Source organism: Pituophis catenifer, unplaced genomic scaffold, assembly GCF_029215685.1.
Source record: "Pituophis catenifer annectens isolate HBS135680 unplaced genomic scaffold, rPitCat1.0.hap2 SCAF_2, whole genome shotgun sequence".
Lineage (NCBI taxonomy): Eukaryota > Metazoa > Chordata > Lepidosauria > Squamata > Colubridae > Pituophis > Pituophis catenifer.
In genome coordinates this window covers 258,454,631-258,474,852 of record NW_027256882.1, presented here as the reverse complement: position 1 = coordinate 258,474,852, position 20,222 = coordinate 258,454,631, and the positions used below count along the sequence as shown (strand labels likewise).

General features: G+C 37.0%; 1 protein-coding gene across 1 annotated transcript in view; it reads right to left on the bottom strand.

Annotated features, from left to right (window-relative positions):
- The window catches only part of EDIL3 (EGF like repeats and discoidin domains 3), a 248,707-nt gene that overhangs the window by 51,711 nt on the left and 176,774 nt on the right, over nt 1-20,222 (bottom strand). The window contains exons 6-7 of the mRNA XM_070935775.1: nt 8,230-8,385; nt 621-765 (exon numbers count right to left, since the gene is read on the bottom strand). Of these exons, the coding sequence (XP_070791876.1) occupies nt 621-765; nt 8,230-8,385 (301 nt within the window). The remainder of the gene's footprint in view (nt 1-620; nt 766-8,229; nt 8,386-20,222) is intronic.

Below are 20,222 nucleotides of genomic sequence, written 5' to 3'. Positions count from 1 at the left end.
AATATATATTAGCAGAAAACTATGATATAAATGCCAAATTATTTGTTTTTATTTCATTTTCAATGCTGGCTGTATTTTATTTTCCCTTCTGTTCAGCTGTGTCCAATTCCTGGACAAGTCCTTCCAGTAAGGTTTTTCAGATGTGATTTGTCATTACCTCATTGCTATGGCTGAGAGAAAGGAACTGGTCCAAGGTCGTCCAGTTCCACCTAGTACTTAAGGCGGAACTAGCACTCACGGTCTCCCAGTTTCTAGTCTGATGACTTAACCACTATGTCAAACTGGCTCTTTCTGGAGGTATATTAAGTCTTTCTTATTTTATTGCTTTAAGTTTAATTTTGAATTTGACTGTATTTCTTGTATTAAAACAAATATGATCACTTCAGAATTAGTTCTCTGAAATAAGAGGATAAAGGATGGGGGGGGGGAATAGGAACGATGTGCTCCAGTAGCAGAAAAACAGATAAATTGAAGAATTATAAAAAACATGTTTTTAAAAAGGTTAAATAAATGATGAAAACATATATTAGTTTTTGACATATTTATATAGACATACATAAATTCATAATAAGACACAAAGATATTTAAAATAATACAAAGAAACATCTACGAATACTGACCTGATAATTCACAGCCAAGAAGTTCCATTCGCAAAGTACAATGCCTTCTACAGACTTGAGGATACAATCGTATATACTGAGATTTTATTGGCGGGGTGAAAGAATTTGCATAAGGTGTATTATTATCCACATTTCCATGGAAAACCTGCAACAGCACATAATTGGTTTTAGTTACACATGACAGATGTAACACACAAATATTGATATTTATCTATATTATTTTCTTTATCTATATAATCTATATTATTTACAACTATGTTAGATAAAAAAAAAATTAAAATGCAATTTGCCCCATTTCAGTGCCTCCTGCAAGAATGAGGATTTTAGGGACTTCCTAAAGAACCACAGGATCGTGACTACAATTCTAAGGCAGAATGCAAATCCAAAGGCGAGACGTGATGGCAGACAAGAGGACATTGACATAGTGAGATGTCAGACGTTGTTTTGTTGATGGGACTTAGAACATGTCAATCTTGTCAAATCATATAGAATGGATAAAGGTAACTGGAGACAGGTGATCTCACAGATATTCTGTCCCTATGTTATCAAGGGAGAGACAGTTTGGTATAGTAGTTAGAAACAGGAAGACAGTGAGTTCTAGTCCAGCCTTATGCATGAAGTCAGCTGGTTGACTTTGGGCCGCTCAATATCTCTCATTTTATTTTATTTATTTTATTTATTTATTTTGTCAAGCATGTATTTGATAACAGAGTCAAGTGTAAACATAATTATGAATACATAAAATGGATTCAAATAAAAGGAAACATTAGGACAGGGACAGTAGGCACGCTGGTGCACTTATGCATGCCCCTTAAAGACCACTTAGGAATGGGATGAGGTCTACAGTAGTAGTCTAAAGTTAAAGTTTTGAGGGTTTGGGGAAGAAATCACAGAGTCAGGTAGTGCATTCCAGGCATTGACAACTCTGTCAACTGAGTCTGAACAATTCAATGGCAAGCCACTTAGAGGTATCACATATATCAGGGTTTTACAAATTCTTCAGAAGAAATACTTTGGAATGTTTAGTAATGTATGAAGCAGCTCTTTTTGAAGTGCTTTCTCTACAGTTCTGTTCCCCTCTCAACTCAGCTTCTTTAGATGTTGCTCCCAGGTGTGTACATGTACATGTGTATACATCCACATCCACAGCCATTTCTCTTTCAGACTACATTTGGATATATGCAGGAACACAACAGAAGTCACATCTAAAGCTGCTATGTAGGCCAGAAGAATTTGTAGTTGCTTCAAGTATGGTGGTTCATTTTCCCTCCCACATATTTTAAAATATCGCTTTCAAAGAATTTGCCGAGTTCTACTAGGTGTTTGATTTAGAATGTAGATCTTTGAACAAGACCTCCCCCTATTATTCTTGTATCCAACTATTTTGATTAATACCTACCAATGAAAATTATATTCAGTAAAAGTACCATTACTTAATTTGACAATGTTTAATAATACTATATGTTAAAAATGGTTAGCAACCAAAAGATGTATATTCTTGATTAGAACTACAGTATAAATATTAGAATGCTTTCAACACTGTCTGTCAGCATTCCAGAAAACCCCCCAGCTCCAAGTAAAGACTCTGAAGCAAGCATTTTCAAAGTTCTATTTACTAGAATAGGTAAACTGGCACATCTGGGAAAACCCAAATCTGAGAGGTCCGGGTTTTTCCTCAGTAAATTAAAAAACCCCAAACCATCCCCTCTCTCCTCAGTCGATCACATGCTCCAATCAACTGCCATCCCATCTTGAGATATCACTCCGACCACTCCTTCTCCAGATGCAGGATCGCCCTGACCTTGACCGACAGGAAGAATGCTATTATGTCTACAGACAACCCCTCTACTAAATCCCTCCTCCTACTTTCCCACACATGAGAAGGTGGCAGCATGGAAACTTCCGGCCTAATATGGCTTCCAAAGCTGACACTGTCCTTCACTTGTCTCCCATCAAAGAGCTCTCTACATTATTCTCATACTAGTTTACCAGACTATGTCTCCCAATAATATTTGTTAAGTGTAGGAGCAGGCAATATCAACCACTAATATCATCTAGTCTCATTGACATACTAGAAATATATAGGAAGTTTTTGGGAAAAGATAGATCACTATTTCTTACTGTAACTATACTTTTCCTCCATGTTTGTACATGCATGTACGTTGAACTTTGCCTTCACTAGGCTTGATATACCTATCTACATTATGTTTTATTAAGAAAAACACTATTTAGATGCCAAATGGATGCTTATTATCTTGGATATTATCTTATTATCCAATCACTGGATAAGAGTTTTGGACCCACATCCCATTGCAACAGCCATTGAAGACCTTCTTGTTTCAGCAAGCCGGGCTGGCTTTAAAATTTTAATGGGTTATTTTATGGGTAAAGGGTTTTAAAATTGGGGAAGCCAAACTGATTTAATTCTGTTTTAACTTATTTTAATTTTTATATTGTATGTATTTTAATCTTGGCTGTTCACCGTCCTTCGGGAGAAGGGTGGTATACAAATTTAATAAATAAATAAACAAACAAACAAACAAACAAACAAACAAACAAACAAACAAACAAATAAATAAATAAATGTGGTAGAACAGCCAGCAAAAGCCATGTCAAAGAACAGCCAGTAGGTGTCAGTGTTCTATAAAAAATATATGTGGTAATACAGGGAAGGGCTGGAATATCTGTTTTTCTACTTCCTGTATCCTACCCTACTTGTATGCCTCTATGCATGTTTCAAGTCTTGGCTATCTAAGAAGGTTGTTGTGCCTGTCTAAATTACCTTTTACCAAGTCAAATGAAGTCTTAAAGTCTACCTGTTTGAATTTTTTAATTAATTGCTGGATTATAGAATCTGTTTTGTGACAATAGTTTTAAAACAAACTATATAGTTTGACCCTGTGTATAGTTGCAATTTCTACCTTCAAATACCCTTGTGTTTAATAATATTTTTTAATATACTGTTCTCTGTACTTGCTTCAGGACAGGAATGGATGACATTGTATTCCTCTCTTGCTCTTAAGAGTGAAATACAATTGAGTATACTTCATATAGGTCAAATTACATTTTAAAATGCATTCTTACTTTTACAATGAGTTTATTCAGTGTGTTTAAATATATTCTTTATTTTCAAGAATTAACCATTTGTCAACACAATTAAGACAGAATTGCTACAGCACTATGAATTTATAAGGGGAATGGCCCTGATATCTATTAGTTCCTGTAGAACTTTTTGCGCCATTTGAATATCGCTAAGTTTTACAGAAGAGTTTGGCAAGCACTAGGAGCAGGTATACATAAAAATAGTTAGTTAGTTAGTTTATTATATTTATATATCGCCCTTCTCCCGAGGGACTCAGGGCGGTGAACAGCCATGGTAAAAACAATATACAACAAAAGTTAAAAGCTTATTAAAATAATTCAATCATTTGGCCAAATTTAAAATATCCAACTAAAATCATTTTAAAACCCCTATCAAAACCCAATTTAAAAAACCTTTATCCTGTCAGACCAGCTTGCTGGGATAATAGGGTCTTCAGAGCACGATGGAAGGCATGGAGGTCGGGGATCTTCGTATGTCCGGGGGCAGTTCATTCCATAGGGCCGGGGCCCCCACAGAGAAGGCTCTCCCCCTGGGGGTCGCCAGCCTACACTGTTTGGCTGATGGCACCCTGAGGAGGCCCTCTCTGTGGAAGCTTATTGGTCGGTGGGAGGCAATCGGTGGCAGAATGCGGTCCTGTAGGTAACCAGGTCCTAAGCCATGGAGCGCTTTAAAGGTGGTAACCAACACCTTTGGGACAACCATGACCTGGATGACTGAGAATCTCCATTGACATTCCATCCCTGTGGAGGCAAGCACTGGCATGTCTTTTGTGGTGCAAACTCCGTCCTTCTGTGCAACACAGAATTCACTGTGCACACATCTCATTGCTTTGGCAACTTGGGGGTTAGGAATGAATTACATTTGAGCCCCATTTTTCCTCTTGGACTTTTAGCACCGGGAGCCAGTGCAGCTCGTGCAAGATGGGTGTTACATGGGAGTGACGAGTTGCCCCCATTATTACTCACGCGGCCACATTCTGGACCAGCTGGAGCCTCCGGGTGCTCCTCAAGGGGAGCCCCATGTAAAGAGCATTACAATAGCCCATACGGGAAGTGACGAGGGCGTGGGTGACTGTGTGCAGGGCATCCTGATCCAGAAAGGGACGCAACTGGGAGATCAGGCGAACCTGATAAAAAGTTTATGTAATATAAATATGTACTTCAAGAAGAAATTAATCAGGCAACCAGAAGTAGCTGGAGCTGTGGTTTAACATCTAGCAGGTACAAAATAGCAACTTGAATTTATTTTAAAACATCATGTTTTTATAATTGGCAGTGGATCTAGGAAAGCTCCCTGGTTTACCGAGCAGCTCTGGGAGATGAAGCACCAGAAAAGAGATCTAGAGTGACGCTGGAGGACTAGTAAATCTGAATCTGACCGAACACTCTTGAGAGCCTTTATTAGGACTTATTTAGTGGCGATACCGGTGGCAAAATGCTCGCATTTTTCCACACTTATTGCATCCGCAGATTCTCGCCCAGCTGCCCTATTTAGAGTGACTCGCTCCCTCCTTTATGTACAGGGAGCGTAGGAGCCCTTGCAGGGTAGAGCTGAGAGTTTGTGCAGTTTCTGTCGGATAAAGTCACTCAGATTCGGATGGACCTGGACTCTGATTGGGCAATACTGACAGAGATGACGGGGGCGGGTCTTAGTCCTATTGTGTGGGACAAGTTTGAGCCAAGGGAACTCCTGAGGAAGTGGACAAGACTGTAGGTGCGATGAGTTCCTCCACCTGTTTGTTGGACCCGTGCCCCTCCTGGCTGGTTTCGGCGAGCAGGGAGGTGACACAAGGCTGGCTCCAGGCTTTAGTTAACGCGTCCTTGAGGGAGGGGTCCTTCCCGCGACCATTAAAGGAGGTGGTTGTAAGGCCCCTCCTCAAGAAGCCTTCCCTGGATCCAGCAGAATTAAAGAACTTTTGGCCAGTCTCCAACCTACCCTTCGTGGGAAAGGTTGTAGAGAAAGTGGTAGCACTTCAGTTCCTGCGGTCATTAGATGAAACGGATTATCTAGACCCTTTTCAGTCTGGCTTCAGGCCTGGCTACAGCACAGAAACTGCCTTGGTCATATTGATGGATGATCTCTGTCGAGCCCGAGATGAGGGTCATTCCTCTATCTTGGTGCTACTTGACCTCTCAGCAGCTTTCGATACCATTGACCATGGTATCCTTCTGGGATGACTAAGGGAGTTGGGAGTGGGAGGCACTGTGTTACGGCGGTTCTCCTCCTATCTCTCTGGTCGCTCACAGTCGGTGTTGGTAGGAGAACAGAGGTCGACCCCTAGGCCCCTCGTTTGCGGGGTGCCTCAGGGCTTGGTCCTCTCTGCCCTCCTATTTAACATCTACATGAAACCGCTGGGTGAAATATCCGACGATACGGGGTGGGATATCAGCAATATGCTGATGACACCCAGCTGTATATCTCCACCCCGCATCAGTTCAGTGATGCAGTGGATGTGATGTGCCAGTGCCTGGAGGCTGTGAGGGTCTGGATGGGAGTCAACAGGCTCAGACTTAACCCAGACAAGACCGAATGGCTGTGGGTATTGCCTCCTAAAGTCTATGTTGATTGTCCATCTCTGGCCTTGGGGGGGGGAGAAATTGTCCCCCTCAGAACAGGCTCGCAATCTGGGTGTCCTTCTAGACTCACAGCTAAGATTAGAGCAACATCTGACAGCTGTGGCTAGGGGGACTTTTGCACAGGTTTGCCTGGTGCACCAACTATGACCCTACTTAGATCAGGAGGCTCTCCTCACAGTCACTCATGCCCTTGTCACCTCATGGTTGGGTTATTGCAATGCACTCTACATGGGGCTACCCTTGAAAAGTGTTCGGAGATTACAGTTGGTCCAGAATGCAGCCACGCGAGCTATTGTGGGTGCACCTAGATACACTCACATTACACCAATTCTCCATGAGCTGCACTGGCTCCCTATCAGTCTCCGGACACAATTCAAGGTGTTGGTTATTACTTTTAAAGCCCTATATGGCTTAGGGCCAGGCTATCTTCGAGACCGCCTTCTACCACATAGCTCCCAACGACCGGTAAGATCTCACAGAGTTGGTCTTCTCCGGGTCCCGTCAGCTAAACAATGTTGACTGGCGGGCCCGTGGGGGAGGGCCTTCTCTGTGGCTGCCCCGGCTCTCTGGAACCAATTACCTCTGAGGTCTGGACTGCCCCCACCCTATTGGCCTTCCGGAAAGCAGTGAAGACCTGGCTTTTCCGGCAGGCCTGGGGCCGTTGATATCGCTGCTGCAATCTTGCTAGACCCGGCCATGAATGGAGTGTATGGGTTTTTAACGTTTTTTTAAAACAATTTTTATGGTATATTGTTCGCATTATTTTTTGTTGTAAGCCGCCCAGAGTCCCCAGGGAGTTGGGCGGCAAAGAAATGCGACAAATAAATAAATAAATAAATTTGTATCCAATCAATTTTAACTTTTATTTCCTTATTACTTGATTATAAATATACCCTGTTTCCTGGTATTGCCCAACGAATATGGCTGAACATGTCTGTGGAGTAGTGGGTTTCAAATTTTTTTACTATTTGTGGTGTGGGTGTGGCTGTGGGTGTGACATGGCTTGGTGGATATGGCTTGGTAGGTGTGGCAGGGGAAGGATGCTGTAAAATCTCCATTCCCTCCCCAACCCAGGGGAAGGATACTGCAAAATCCCAATTTCCTCCTGATCATCTGGGACTTTGGTGGGGCCAGTCGGAATTTTTACTACCGGTACTCCAAACTACTCAAAATTTCCGCTACCGGTTCTCCAGAACTGGTCAGAACCTACTGAAACCCACCTCTGGTCTGTGGGTGCTTGGCCTGACATTGCAAACTGAGGGACATATACAATATAAGAAAGAGTAATTATTAATTATTACTATTAATAAATTAATATCCTGCCTTCTCATCTTGAGAAGGAAGAAAAATCTTGTAAATTACACATGGGATGAAACAAAAATCTTACAGATTTTTCTCCAACAGCCCTATGGGCATTCTATAAAGTCTTGGAGACCTGATTGTGCTCTCAGATCTTGGGTTGAGATGGATAGGCTCCTGTTTGGGTCTGATTTTGTTATTTTTGTTTCTCTCTGGATGCACTGACTAGATCCCATTAGTTGTTGTTTGTACTGGATAATTATAATAATACATTGTGAGCTGCCCACAGTCAGAGTCAGGTGATATTCAAATTGAATAACAATTCAATGAAAGTCCAAATAAATATATAAAAAAAAGCATTAAATTGCAGTTTATCACAGAATAAAATCTGAAGGCAGAAATGTCTCTGTAACCTTATCCCAAAGGTGCTTTTTCAAGATGCAACTGGACTTTCTGATTTTTCTTTGAAGACGTTTCGCTTTGGGACAACCATGACTTGGATGACTGAGAATCTCCATAGACACTCTGTAAGCTTACTTTTATGTACGTTATGCTATGGAAAGGCATAGATTTAAAATAATATATTTATATTATATAAAATATTACTTTTATATTTATGAAGCTGACTTACCATATCTTCAAAGGTGCCTTTCACTTTGTATGTGTTCCATAATTTACCGTCATTGCTATATGCAATTTTGTATGATTTAATGTATTCTGGGCTTCCAATTCTCTTGGCACCTTGTGTGATAACTCCAGTGATTCTCATTTTTCGTTGTAGGTTTATCTGAAATTATAATCAGGCATCATCAATGAAATAATCAGCATTGTATTTTGTTTATCTGTTGCTATTGCTCACATAAATAAAATGTATGGCTTGTCTAACACCAAATTTTCCTGTATCCAAGGCTTCATTTAAACTGAAGTTCAACCAACCCACTTGTGACACTCAGTTAATTTACGAGAATGTCACATACTAAAGAACAATAATTTATTCTAGCATGTTTTCCATTCTCCTGTAAATACACCTATGGACACAAGGATAATACAGAACAAAGTCAAGTTCACAGATTGGAGAATATACATAACATTTCTTGAGGCCTGATTTTTGTGATAACTTCCACTTCTAAAACTATATTAAGCAGATTCCATTCTAACTACAGTCTAAGAAACAAATAAACTCTTTTTTTAAAAAAATATAATTTGGTTAAGATACAAGGAGTTAAATCTTTCTTTCTGTGTAATAAATGCATGTTTTAGTCCTGCAAGCTTTTGCATTAACCTTTCTACCTCTTTGATTAGCAGACCAACTGTGTTGTGAAATGTTCCAGTATGAAAACTTCATTTGACAGTGTTTACATATTTTTTTTTATAAATCCAATGACTTTTCAGTCACTAATAACAGAATCATGAAAGCAGTGAAAAAGTCTATATTGAAAGAATCTTGTTTAAGTAAAAAAAAACAAAAAAAACCCCTCTTAATATATATTTATATTCTTTTTGGGTTGTTGTTTTTTTAATGATCCAGTATAACTATGGTTGATCATGGACAGAAATTCAGTAAACCAATAATTCTGCTTGGTATTGTATTTTGGAACAACTAGTCAGTGGAAGTAAAGTAATTATCAGTAATAGCTTTGTAGAATAAAAAGATAAATATGCATACACATTGGTTAATTAAAAATACTGTTATAAATGATGTTATATTTCTCTGGTGAAGTGAAAAGAACATTCGTAATGTATATTTCATACTGACCAATATTTATAGTACATTTGATTTATGATTCCAAAAAAAGAATATATTAGATTGTTAGTTAAACAAAGCATTTTAAAATATAAGTTGAAATTTATTTACTGCCAGGATTAAATTAGCTAACCTTTACACCTGTCTTAATGAAAAAGACAATTTTGCTCATATATTTTTAATGAGGATTTCATAAGGATTTCAAATAGGGTTTATAATTCAATTGTAATTGTTTTAATCTTCTCTGCCTACAAGTGATTTACATAAAGTTAATAGAAAATGTAGGCAACTGACATACCCTAATCAATAAACAATAATTTCTGAGTAGCTTTCATATTAATTCACTGCAATATATAATGGAATGACATTACTGTACAAATCATACAGGGGTGGAACTTAAAAGAGCTGCTTAATGAATCTACGAGTTCATTTCTCAAAAATGTCAAAAATGTTCATCATAGAAAATAAGCATTTGAATGGGGGAAAGGGGATCTGTTTTAATATTTTTTGAATATCAGAACAGGAAATCAAAGAAAATAGAGATAGGAAAAAATGGGGAAAGCAAAAGACCACTTTGGTCATGTTAGTTTTAATAAAGTGTAACATACAGGATACTTTTGCATCTCTCTGAATAGAAGAAATAACTAATTCTTACAGTAAAGCTATTTTAAAGAAAATGTGATTTGAGGAATAGAATAGAATAACAGAGTTGGAAGGGACCTTGGAGGTCTTCTAGTCCAACCTTCTGCTTAGGCAGGAAACCCTACACCACTTCAGATAAATGGTTATCCAACATCTTCTTAAAAACTTCCAGTGTTGGAGCATTCACAACTTCTGGAGGCAAGTTGTTCCACTGATTAATCCACTAATTGTCAGGAAATTTCTCCTTAGTTCTAAATTGCTTCTCTCCTTGATTAGTTTCCTTCCATTGCTTCTTGTCCTGCCCTCATGTGCTTTGGAGAATAGCTTGATTCCCTCTTCTTTGTGGCAAGCCCTGAGATATTGGAATACTGCTATCATGTCTCCCCTAGTCCTTCTTTTCATTAAGCTAGACATAACCCAGTTCCTGCAGCCGTTCTTCATATGTTTTAGTCTTCAGTCCCCTAATTTGGCTAAGACTTACAGCTTACAGTTGTAGCTTTCAGTTGTTCATGGAATAAATGCCCGAGAGGCATTAAGCAAACAGATTTCAGTTCATTCAGTGTAAGTTTTCCTTCCTCTTTTTTTCTTGACAATCTTTATAAAACTGTGCAAGACTGTAGACTAGAATTTCATTCCCTAAGAAATGTCCATATACAGTGTAGAAAGTTGTCACCCACCCTTCTCCTAGAAGAATGAAATATTCTAGGAAATATTAAAAAGGCAGAATGTTATATTTTCCCTAAAGGAGAAACATGTTTCTTAAGACATAAACTCAGAGCTTCAGCTCCCTGCCCTCTCCCAATAAATATTTTGGTGCCAACCTATCTATAAGACAAAAGGCTAGGCCAGCTTATCTACAAAACAAAAGACCTTCACCCTCAGGACATAATAGGATTAGCCCTTTACTCATCTCACCACATGGCACCTGGGAAGATTTCATCACCCAGCAAGGTTCAACCAAGCCTGGGACTCAAGACAGTCTACAAAGTTACAATATTTACATCTCTGTCTTGTTGAAATAAATGAGGTTTGTATCAGAGCGCAATTCCAAGTGAACTAATTTACTGGTGTTTGAATTAACTATGTATTTGATAGCCTATTTATTAACTTCTTTATAATTTAGTTATATAAGTTACTTTCTCTGTGCGGATACTCTGTAGGAGGGACAAATAATGAAATGTGCCTTATAGGATTAATCCTTTGAATACCCAATACATGTCTTATTGCTTTAATTGTTCAACTGTTTTTAAAAAATGCAAAAAAGTTCTTTCCTCTTATTTAATTAATCAAATCCTTACTTGTATTACTAGAACTATTGAAGCAATGAAGTCAAAGCAACCATTTTCAGTAATTTAAATTTTCCCAGGTTCTCTGTAAACATTGACCTTGAGCCAGTCCCTTTATCTGAGCCCTAGGAAAGAGGCAATGGCAAACTACTTCTGAAAAATTATGCCAAGAAAACTGCAGGGACTTGTCCAGGTAGCCTCTGAGAATTGGACATGACAGTGCATGAAAAACCATCTATCTATCTATCTATCTATCTATCTATCTATCTATCATCTATCTATCTATCTATCTATCTATCTATCTATCTATCATCTATCTATCCATCTATCATCTACCTACCTACCTACCCATATTTATATACTGCTCAAAAAAATAAAGGGAACACAAGCAGAAGACATCCGAGATCTGAATGAATGAAATAGCCTTATTAAATACTTTGTTCTTTACATACAGTAGTTTATACACTGCTCAAACAACTAAAAGGAACACAAAACTACTGTATGTAACGAACAAAGTATTTAATAAGGCTATTTCATTCATTCAGATCTCGGATGTCTTCTGCTTGTGTTCCCTTTATTTTTTTGAGCAGTGTATTTACTGTAGCTCCTTCCATCATAACATGGCAATAATATAAGATAATTCTAAAATGTGTATCCTCAAAAGGAACATTTAACTTTAAAGGAAAGAAAATGTGTCTTTCTATCTACAAATGCTGAGCTTAACATTAGAGGCACCCACCCAGATTATTCAAATCTGATTTGTCATTTGGGCCCTGGGATTTGGGAATCATAGGAAATCACCTGTTAGTCTGGTGAACAATTTCTTTTGGCAACCAGCAGTTACCTGAAATGTAAAAGTTCAAAATATACACAAAACCTTAAACATTAAACCCACTCTGTCTAAATACAGGACACTAATGGAGTTTTGACTGTGATATACTGTAAGTAGAGAAAAATGTAGATCATCTTTCCTTCTATCTTATCTCAGAAATGAAACAAAACTGCAACTGAGCAGCTAGTAGCTGTGATTCTTTACCTTTCATTTCAGTTATCTTGTTCAGCTTTTTCTACAGCAGGAGCAATTAAATATAGAACCATGCTGTTGCATCAGCACCATCTGGCCCTCAATTCTGGTCCCATTCCAGTCATTTTGCTTTTGGAGGATGTCTGGCTAAAACATTAACTGTAAATTGCTCCTATTTTCTTTCTTCAAATGTCAGCTGCCCTTTTCGGGGTTAGATCTCACTTTTTATGTGGAGACAGTATTTGAATGATATCTCAAATGTTGCAATTGAGATGAAATATTTCAAACTGTGTAGATTAATTCTCTTTTTCCTAGAATCTCTAAAGAGTTCATTTGCTTGTACATGTGCTGCATGTGTGTGCAGGAGACAAATATCTTTCTAACTTTTACAGTCATGGAAAATAGATCAATGACTACTATAGTTATATTCTATCACTATAGTCTATCACTATTAAAGAAAAGGATAATCAACAACAACAACAACAGAGTTGAAAGGGACCTTTGAGGTCTTCCAGTCCAACCCCCTGCTCAGGCAAGAAATCCTATATCATTTCAGACAAATCCCTTCCATCCAATCTCTTCTTAAAACTTCCAGTGCTGGAGCAACCACAACTTCTGGAAGCAAGTCGTTCCACTAATTAATTGTTCTAATTGTCAGAAAATGTCACCTTAATTCTAGGTTGCTTCTTTCTTGATTAATTTCCATCCATTGGTTTTTGTTCTACCTTCAGGTTGTTTGGAGAATAGATTGACCCCCTCTTCCTTGTGGCAGCCCCTTAGATATTGGAACACTGCTATCATGTTACCCCTTGTCTTTCTTTTCATTAAACTAGACATACCCAATTCCTGTAACTGTTCTTCATATCTTTTAGCCTAATCATGTTTGTTGCTCTTCTCTGTACTCTTTCTAGAGTGTCAACAACTTTTTACATTGTGGTGACCAAAACTGGATGCAGTATTCCTAATGTGGTCTTACCAAGGTGTTATAAAGCGGTATTAAACTTCATGTGATCTTGAGTCTACCTCTCTGTTAATGCAGCCTAGGACTGCATTGGCTTTTTTGGCAACTGCAGCTAAATGCTGCAGTTGCCAAAGTTACTTTTTTCATCACTGAATTTCATTTTGTTAGATAGGGCCCAATGTTCAAGTCTGTAAAGATCCTTCAGAATCCTAAGACTATCTTCTGGATTGTTGGCTATTCCTACCAGCTTAGTGTCATCTGCAAATTTGATGAGTTTCCCATCTATCCCTTCATGTAAATCATAAATGAAAACATTAAAAAGTACTGGGCCTAATACAGAGCCTTGGGGTACCGTCCTGCATACTTCTCTCCATGTACAGTAGATGCCATTCCACTGGTTGATTGTTCTTACTGTCAGGAAATTGGGTTGAGCTGGGTGGCCATATAAATTTGTTTAAAAAATAAATTAAAGAAATAACATCTCTAGGTACTTGCAGATTTATTGCTTGATTATCTTTTCCAGGATCTTACCAGGTATTGATGTCAGTCTGATGGGTCTGTAATTTCCTGCATCCACAGTGACTGTGGCTGGCTTACAAAATCAAATATGAAAATGATTCTACATTGTACAGCTAGACAATTTTTTTTAAAGATAGAACAAACAAACAAACAAACAAACAAACAAAGAAGAAGAATAAAAAAGGAATTGATACAAAATATAATATCAGTGAGTGGACAGGGAAGCAGTGTTCCAATATTTGAGGGGCTGTTACAAAGAAGATGAGGTCAACTTATTTTCCAAAGCATCAGAAGGCAAAACAAGAAATAATGAATGAAAACTAACGAAAGAGAGAAGCAAATTAGAACTAAGGAGAAATTTCCTGACAGTGAGAACAGTCAACCAGTGGAATGGCTTACTTTCAAGGGTTTTGAGTGCTTCATCACTGGAGGTTTTTAAGAGGAGACTGGACAGCCACTTGTCTGGAATGGTATAGGATCTCCTGCTTGAGCAGGGGGTTGGACTAGAAGACCTTCAAGGTCTTTTTCAACTCTGATGATGATGGTGGTGATGATGAAGGTGAGGAGGAGGAGGAGGATAAAGTTGCAAATATTATAAAACTAATCTTTTTTTTTTTAAATTTGATTTATATGCCACCCTTTTCCGGAGACTCAGGGCGGCTTACAATGCGTTAAGCAATAGCCTTCATACTTTTGTATATTTATACAAAGTCAGCTTATTGCCCCCACAAACTGGGTTCTCAATTTACCTACCTTAGAAAGGATGGAAGGCTGAGTCATCCTTGAGCCTGGCGAGATTCAAACTTACAGTAATTGCAGACAGCTGGTGTTAATCACAATGCTATCAGTCTGCTGAGCCACCAGGCCCAGATCAACTATCATTGATAGAATTTAACCAGAAAGAATAGTGTTTTTAACTAAAAGGGAAAGGATTTTAAAGATCTCTTTGAATCTCTGAACTAAATGCCAACATTTTCACTATTTTATTAAAGATAAATTTCCTGTCTGGAAAAAAAAGAGAGAAAGAGAAAATGAAAGGGATAAACAAAGAAGAAAATACCAGATATACTTTTTGTGTCCATGATTTTATATTATTTTAGTACCCACTGAACTTGCTAGATACTTCTCTAATACAGATGGAATTCATCTTTGTGTAAAGCCTATTTTGTCTTTAGTGCAAGAAATAATAAGTAGAATTGGGTCATCACATAGATGGTTAAAGTAAGAATGAACATATTTCAAAAGTCTCAACACTTTTCTAGACAAGGAAATCAACTCTTTTGGTTTTCATTGGAAAACAAACCCCCCCCTTTTTTTTTTTTGCTTCTGAGAGTTTACAGAATTAGACATACTGAAAACTAGCTTGCCTTGTTTCTTCTTATTAAGTTATTATTTAACTCCCAAAGGTAGTTGTTAAGAATTCTATTAATGGACAGATATGAATTATTCAACGACTAGCATGTTTAGACAGCAGCCTCAGCGCAAAGCCCATACTCAGTAGCATGTTTTATGGAATTCTGCGATAATTTAAAATACACTTAATGTACAAATTATTGATGATCAGCCTAGCTATGGTTAGCAAAAGAGGAAACATTAATTAATTAATTTCAAATAATCATTTTGCTATATAATTTACAATTTTAATTTCCCCTAATTTGTATGCTAGGCACAAGGTAGGAAAAACATGACTAAAACTGGTGAACAGAGAAAATCTTTATTTTTATTTTTTATCTGAAACAGCACAAGATTTAACTATTATAAACAGCCTCCTCTTCCCAAATGGGAAACATAGAATTTATGGGCTATTCTGGCTACAAATTTATATTAATCCATATGGTTAATAAAAGACAACATTTACATGCAGGTAGAAAATATGATTCCAAACATATTCACTGTATGGGATAATGATTGTATATCTACTTTCAGGTTTTTTGAAACAATAAATCTGCAGCAGAATTTTTTTAAAAAAAAACCTAATGTAATATTATTTCTTACATATGCAAAATGACAATATTCATGTGCAAGAAATAGTCAAACCAATGTGGACATAGTCCAAATTTCTAACAATACAGCAATTCTTTAGAAGAAAACGAACAAAGTTGCTGGTGTTATAATTTTTTTATACGTTTAAAGATTGTATAGTTAATAAATAGACAACAGTAGTGTCACTGTAAAAGAGCTGCATTTTCCATTAGAAATGATAGAGATATCATGTACCAAAATGAATGCATGCCTATATAAAGGACAACATATATTTTATGCATAGAAAAACACCCATTTTAAAAAATTCTGCTTTGGCTCTAGATAAAGAAATACCATATAAAAAGAGGTATCTGCCTTCACTCTAAAATAGGTAAACCTTTGTTTGTAATAAGTAATGCATTCCATTCCATTGATAATGATTGGTTAAATTAAAAGATAATTTTTATAAAATGATGCATTTTTTTTTTGAATGAACTGTGAAAAATGTTTGTTGGTAATATAACCAAACTGAAGGTACACTTTTTTTCATCTCCAGTGTACATGCAAAAAAGTATGTATTTTGATCCAGAATACTTTAAAAGTGAATGTAAATTGAAACCAAAGATTTTTTTTTTTTGAGTTTCATGGTCAAACAAAGAGAAACATCTTATGGAAATTTGCTTTTATATATGATATCAGCAGTGAGACTTTTATATGTACTTTTATATTCACCGCCCTGAGTCCAAAAGGAGAAGGGCGGTATACAAATTTAATAAATAAATAAATAAATATGTACAAAGGTAGAAGGATCTACAAATACCTGCAATGGAAGAATGAATGATAAAGCTGATAGAATTGATGGAAATGGCAAAATCGACAGCTTTGATTAAAGACTGAACAATTTATTTCCACTTGAAACCACTTTTGGATTTTTTTATGAGAAACTAATGTAGACAAATGTTAACCTTAGAGTAAAAATTTGATGCCAAATCTGGATCAGTCATTGGGACCAATAGTTTAATTTTCCGAGCTTTTGGATTTGTGCTGAAACTTCTCTCTATCAGAATAGTCTCTAGCATGAGTCCAAAAGCTCAGAAGACAAAATGTCTGGTCCCAATGACCAGCCCAGATTGGATCCTGCAACATTATCCTGGGACATGTACATTTGCCTTCATTTGTAAAAGTTTGATGTATTTTTTAAATTCATATCTGTAACAAAGAAAGTCTGAAGTAATTTTTTTCTACTTTCTTTAGGTTTTGTTTTCTTTTTGCGACTGTGTCTTCTTTCTTTATCTTTTTTCTTTCTTAAACCTTATCTGTTATTGTTGTGGCCCACCAGCGGCCTGCGCGGATGGTGGCTGATCCTGATAATGAGGAGGGTGGTGTGGTGTCGGGCCAGCAGCCTGTGCAGCCAGCGCTCACGTCAGACAGTGAGGAGGCTAAAGAGGATGTGGTGCCAGAGGCAGAGACTCAGCCAGAGCCTTCAGAACCTCCAGAGGCTCCTTCAAGTGGAGAGAGCGAAGTGGAGGAGCCTCTTCTCAATTCTCGAGCACGCAGGGCTGCCAAAAGGCAGGAGTGGCTACTCAGGAGGAAGAGGTCTCCTTGAGAGTAAGGCTTGAGGATAATTGGCCACTCCCTTAGCCTATTTAAGTCACACACCGTTAGTAAGTTTGTTGCTAGATACAACTTGTAATTATCAACAGAGCATTTTTGGAAAAGTCTTATCTTGCTTTCTGGGCTGGTTGCCAACCTTTGCCGGACTTTGGTTTATTCTTACTACTTAATAAATTTGATAAGGACTATTGGATATCCTTGGGAATCCGGAGCTGGGGCAAAACAGTTATTTTCTAGTTTTGAAAATCAATGAGGGTAATAACTGGCTAAATTTCTAAACTGCAGAACTTTATAAAAGGTGGTGTGGGTGTAGCGATCCACTCAAAGCAACTGAAATAAACATTTATGTTTTTTTTACTTTCTACTGATTATCTGGTGTGCCTCAGTTCCAGCTTAGATTGAACCAAGAGAAAATGTTTTAATCCTGACACTGGTGTAGAGGTATTGCTTTTATACATGTTTTTATAGCTGTGGAAGGCTGCAGTAGGTGGAGTGATAACATGTAATGACATTTCATGTGGGAGGTAGCTTGGATTATGGCATGTTGCAGAACTGAATTTTTTTGAAAGCTGCATTAAGCCTACTTTAAATTTACATACCACTGGCAAGAAATTTGTTGTTAAGCCTTTGTTGCTAACCTGCAGGATTGCTAGCTCTGGGGTTTCTGTTTTGACTAGAACAAAAGAGGTTTTGGTTGCATGTCTCCTATGGACTAGAAATTGCATATTTTGTCTATGGGAAAACAGTAATAGCCTAATGATGTTTTGAGTATGCTCACTAGTCAGAGAATGCTCAGTGGCTCAAAAATGGTTGGGGTAAACAATTGGATTGTTGGGAGTCTGAACAAAATGAAGTCAGGCTTTCTGATAGAAGCCCATAATAAGTTATAAGAAATACTAGAATATTATTTATAAAGTCTATAATAAAAAGATTTTATATTCCTCTTAAACAAGAGTCAAGAAAGGGCAATCTTGATGGGCTCTTTTTTCCCTCACATTTTCGTGGTTTTCTGGACTGAGCTCATGTTTTGCTTATGGCTTCTGTGTATCTTCTCCACAAAAGCCCTTCTACACAAGGGAAGTGAATTAATTTGCTGATAGAAAAACATGTTTTGCATAAACAGTATTTCATTTCTACACTTTTGTTCTGTCCTGAATGTGACTTGTGTGAGAATCTCTTTGAAGGCACCTTGAGAGTTTCCAGATATAGCATACCATAAATACATACTGAATAAATACATAATACAAGAATTGTGATGTGTTAACAAATAATTAAATACAAATGTTAGTTAAAGGGACAAAAATAATACTACTCTGTGTAAAATGTCAAGTAGAGTTCATTGTGATTTTATTCCCTCTGATCTGTCTTTAATTTTGATTTTTGTTTTTTGTATGTGTTCTGTGGCTTATTTTTGCGCAATGTAAATATGAAAACTCCTGCACATATACATTTTTTTTATTATAACACTGACAGTATTGTCAAAAGAAATGTTAAGAAGCTGAAGACTTCAGCTGAAGAAACAAAAAAAGAAAAAAAAAAACTAATCCCATAAGCAAACTCTTGGCAATATATGAGCCTTATCCAAAGTGAATTATGGATGTTAAACAAAAATATATATTTCCTTTGCTTAGTAAAAATGCAGATGTATACATTTCATTAAAAATTGAAACCACTTTGTTTGGGAACATCTTTTACTGAGTCAAGCAGAGGGAATATGAAACTCAATGAGTCTCAAGAGAAAATCTGACACTGCAATTAGGATTTCTTTCTTCTTCTTTTCAATTTGGTCTTCACCATTTACTTGGAAAAAATATCACAGTGCAGATGTATGTACCAGTAGCATTTGAGATTTTAGCTGAAACTACTTTTGTTATTTCTACCCTTGACATTTTCTGTAATCTTGCATATAATACTAGCGGATCAATGGCAAAATGTGCATTTAATTCTTATGACATGTCTAAAATCTATGGAATGTCTAGATAAGTGTGAAATGGTAGCTGGTGAATTTTGGCAGTTGAAGTCCATATACAGGTAGTCACCGACTTACAGTCACAACTGGGTCCAAAATTTCTGTTGTTAAGCAAGTCAGTTGTTAAATACCTAATGTAGTTTTTGTCCGAAACCAAAAATAAATGCCAAAAACTGGCAAATATCTATCTATCTATCTATCTATCTATCTATCTATCTATCTATCTATCTATCTATCACAAATTGAAACGGCCATAAATATGTGCCAGTTGCTAAGTACCCCAACCTCAATCATGTGATCAGGGAGCAGTTGTGGCTGTCAGAACCTCAAAATCACCGCATAAGTATCTTTGGTATGGGGGATCTGTCTTAACTTTGGACAGTGAGAACTACTTATATTTAAAAACCTCTTTCTAAATTAAATTTGTAATTTTCCATTAGCATTGAAAACCAATAGATAACTTACTTGGGATCATTAGGCTAAGCAGTCAATTGCTATATTAAGCACAATATACCCTTGGGGATATAAGCTTTAATCAGAAGTAAGGAAGTATTAGCAATTGACTTGAATTCTAGCAAATGCAAAAATCACTTTCTCCAAAACAATACGATAGGTAATAGATATCACAGTGCCAGTCTGATTCCCTCTCCCTAAATTAAGCAAACAAAACAAAACCACAAGCACACATAATAATAATAATAATAATAATAATAATAATAATAATAATAATAAAAATTATTACAAACCAAAACCAAACCAGCAGCAAGGAATAGATATAATAACTTACAGAAGAAAAAGGAAGGACAAAATTATGAGATCAATGTATACTTTCCCACAGTGAAACCTAAGGGACCAATAGATTTATACCTATGACCTCTAGATCAATATCTGTAGTTTCAGGAG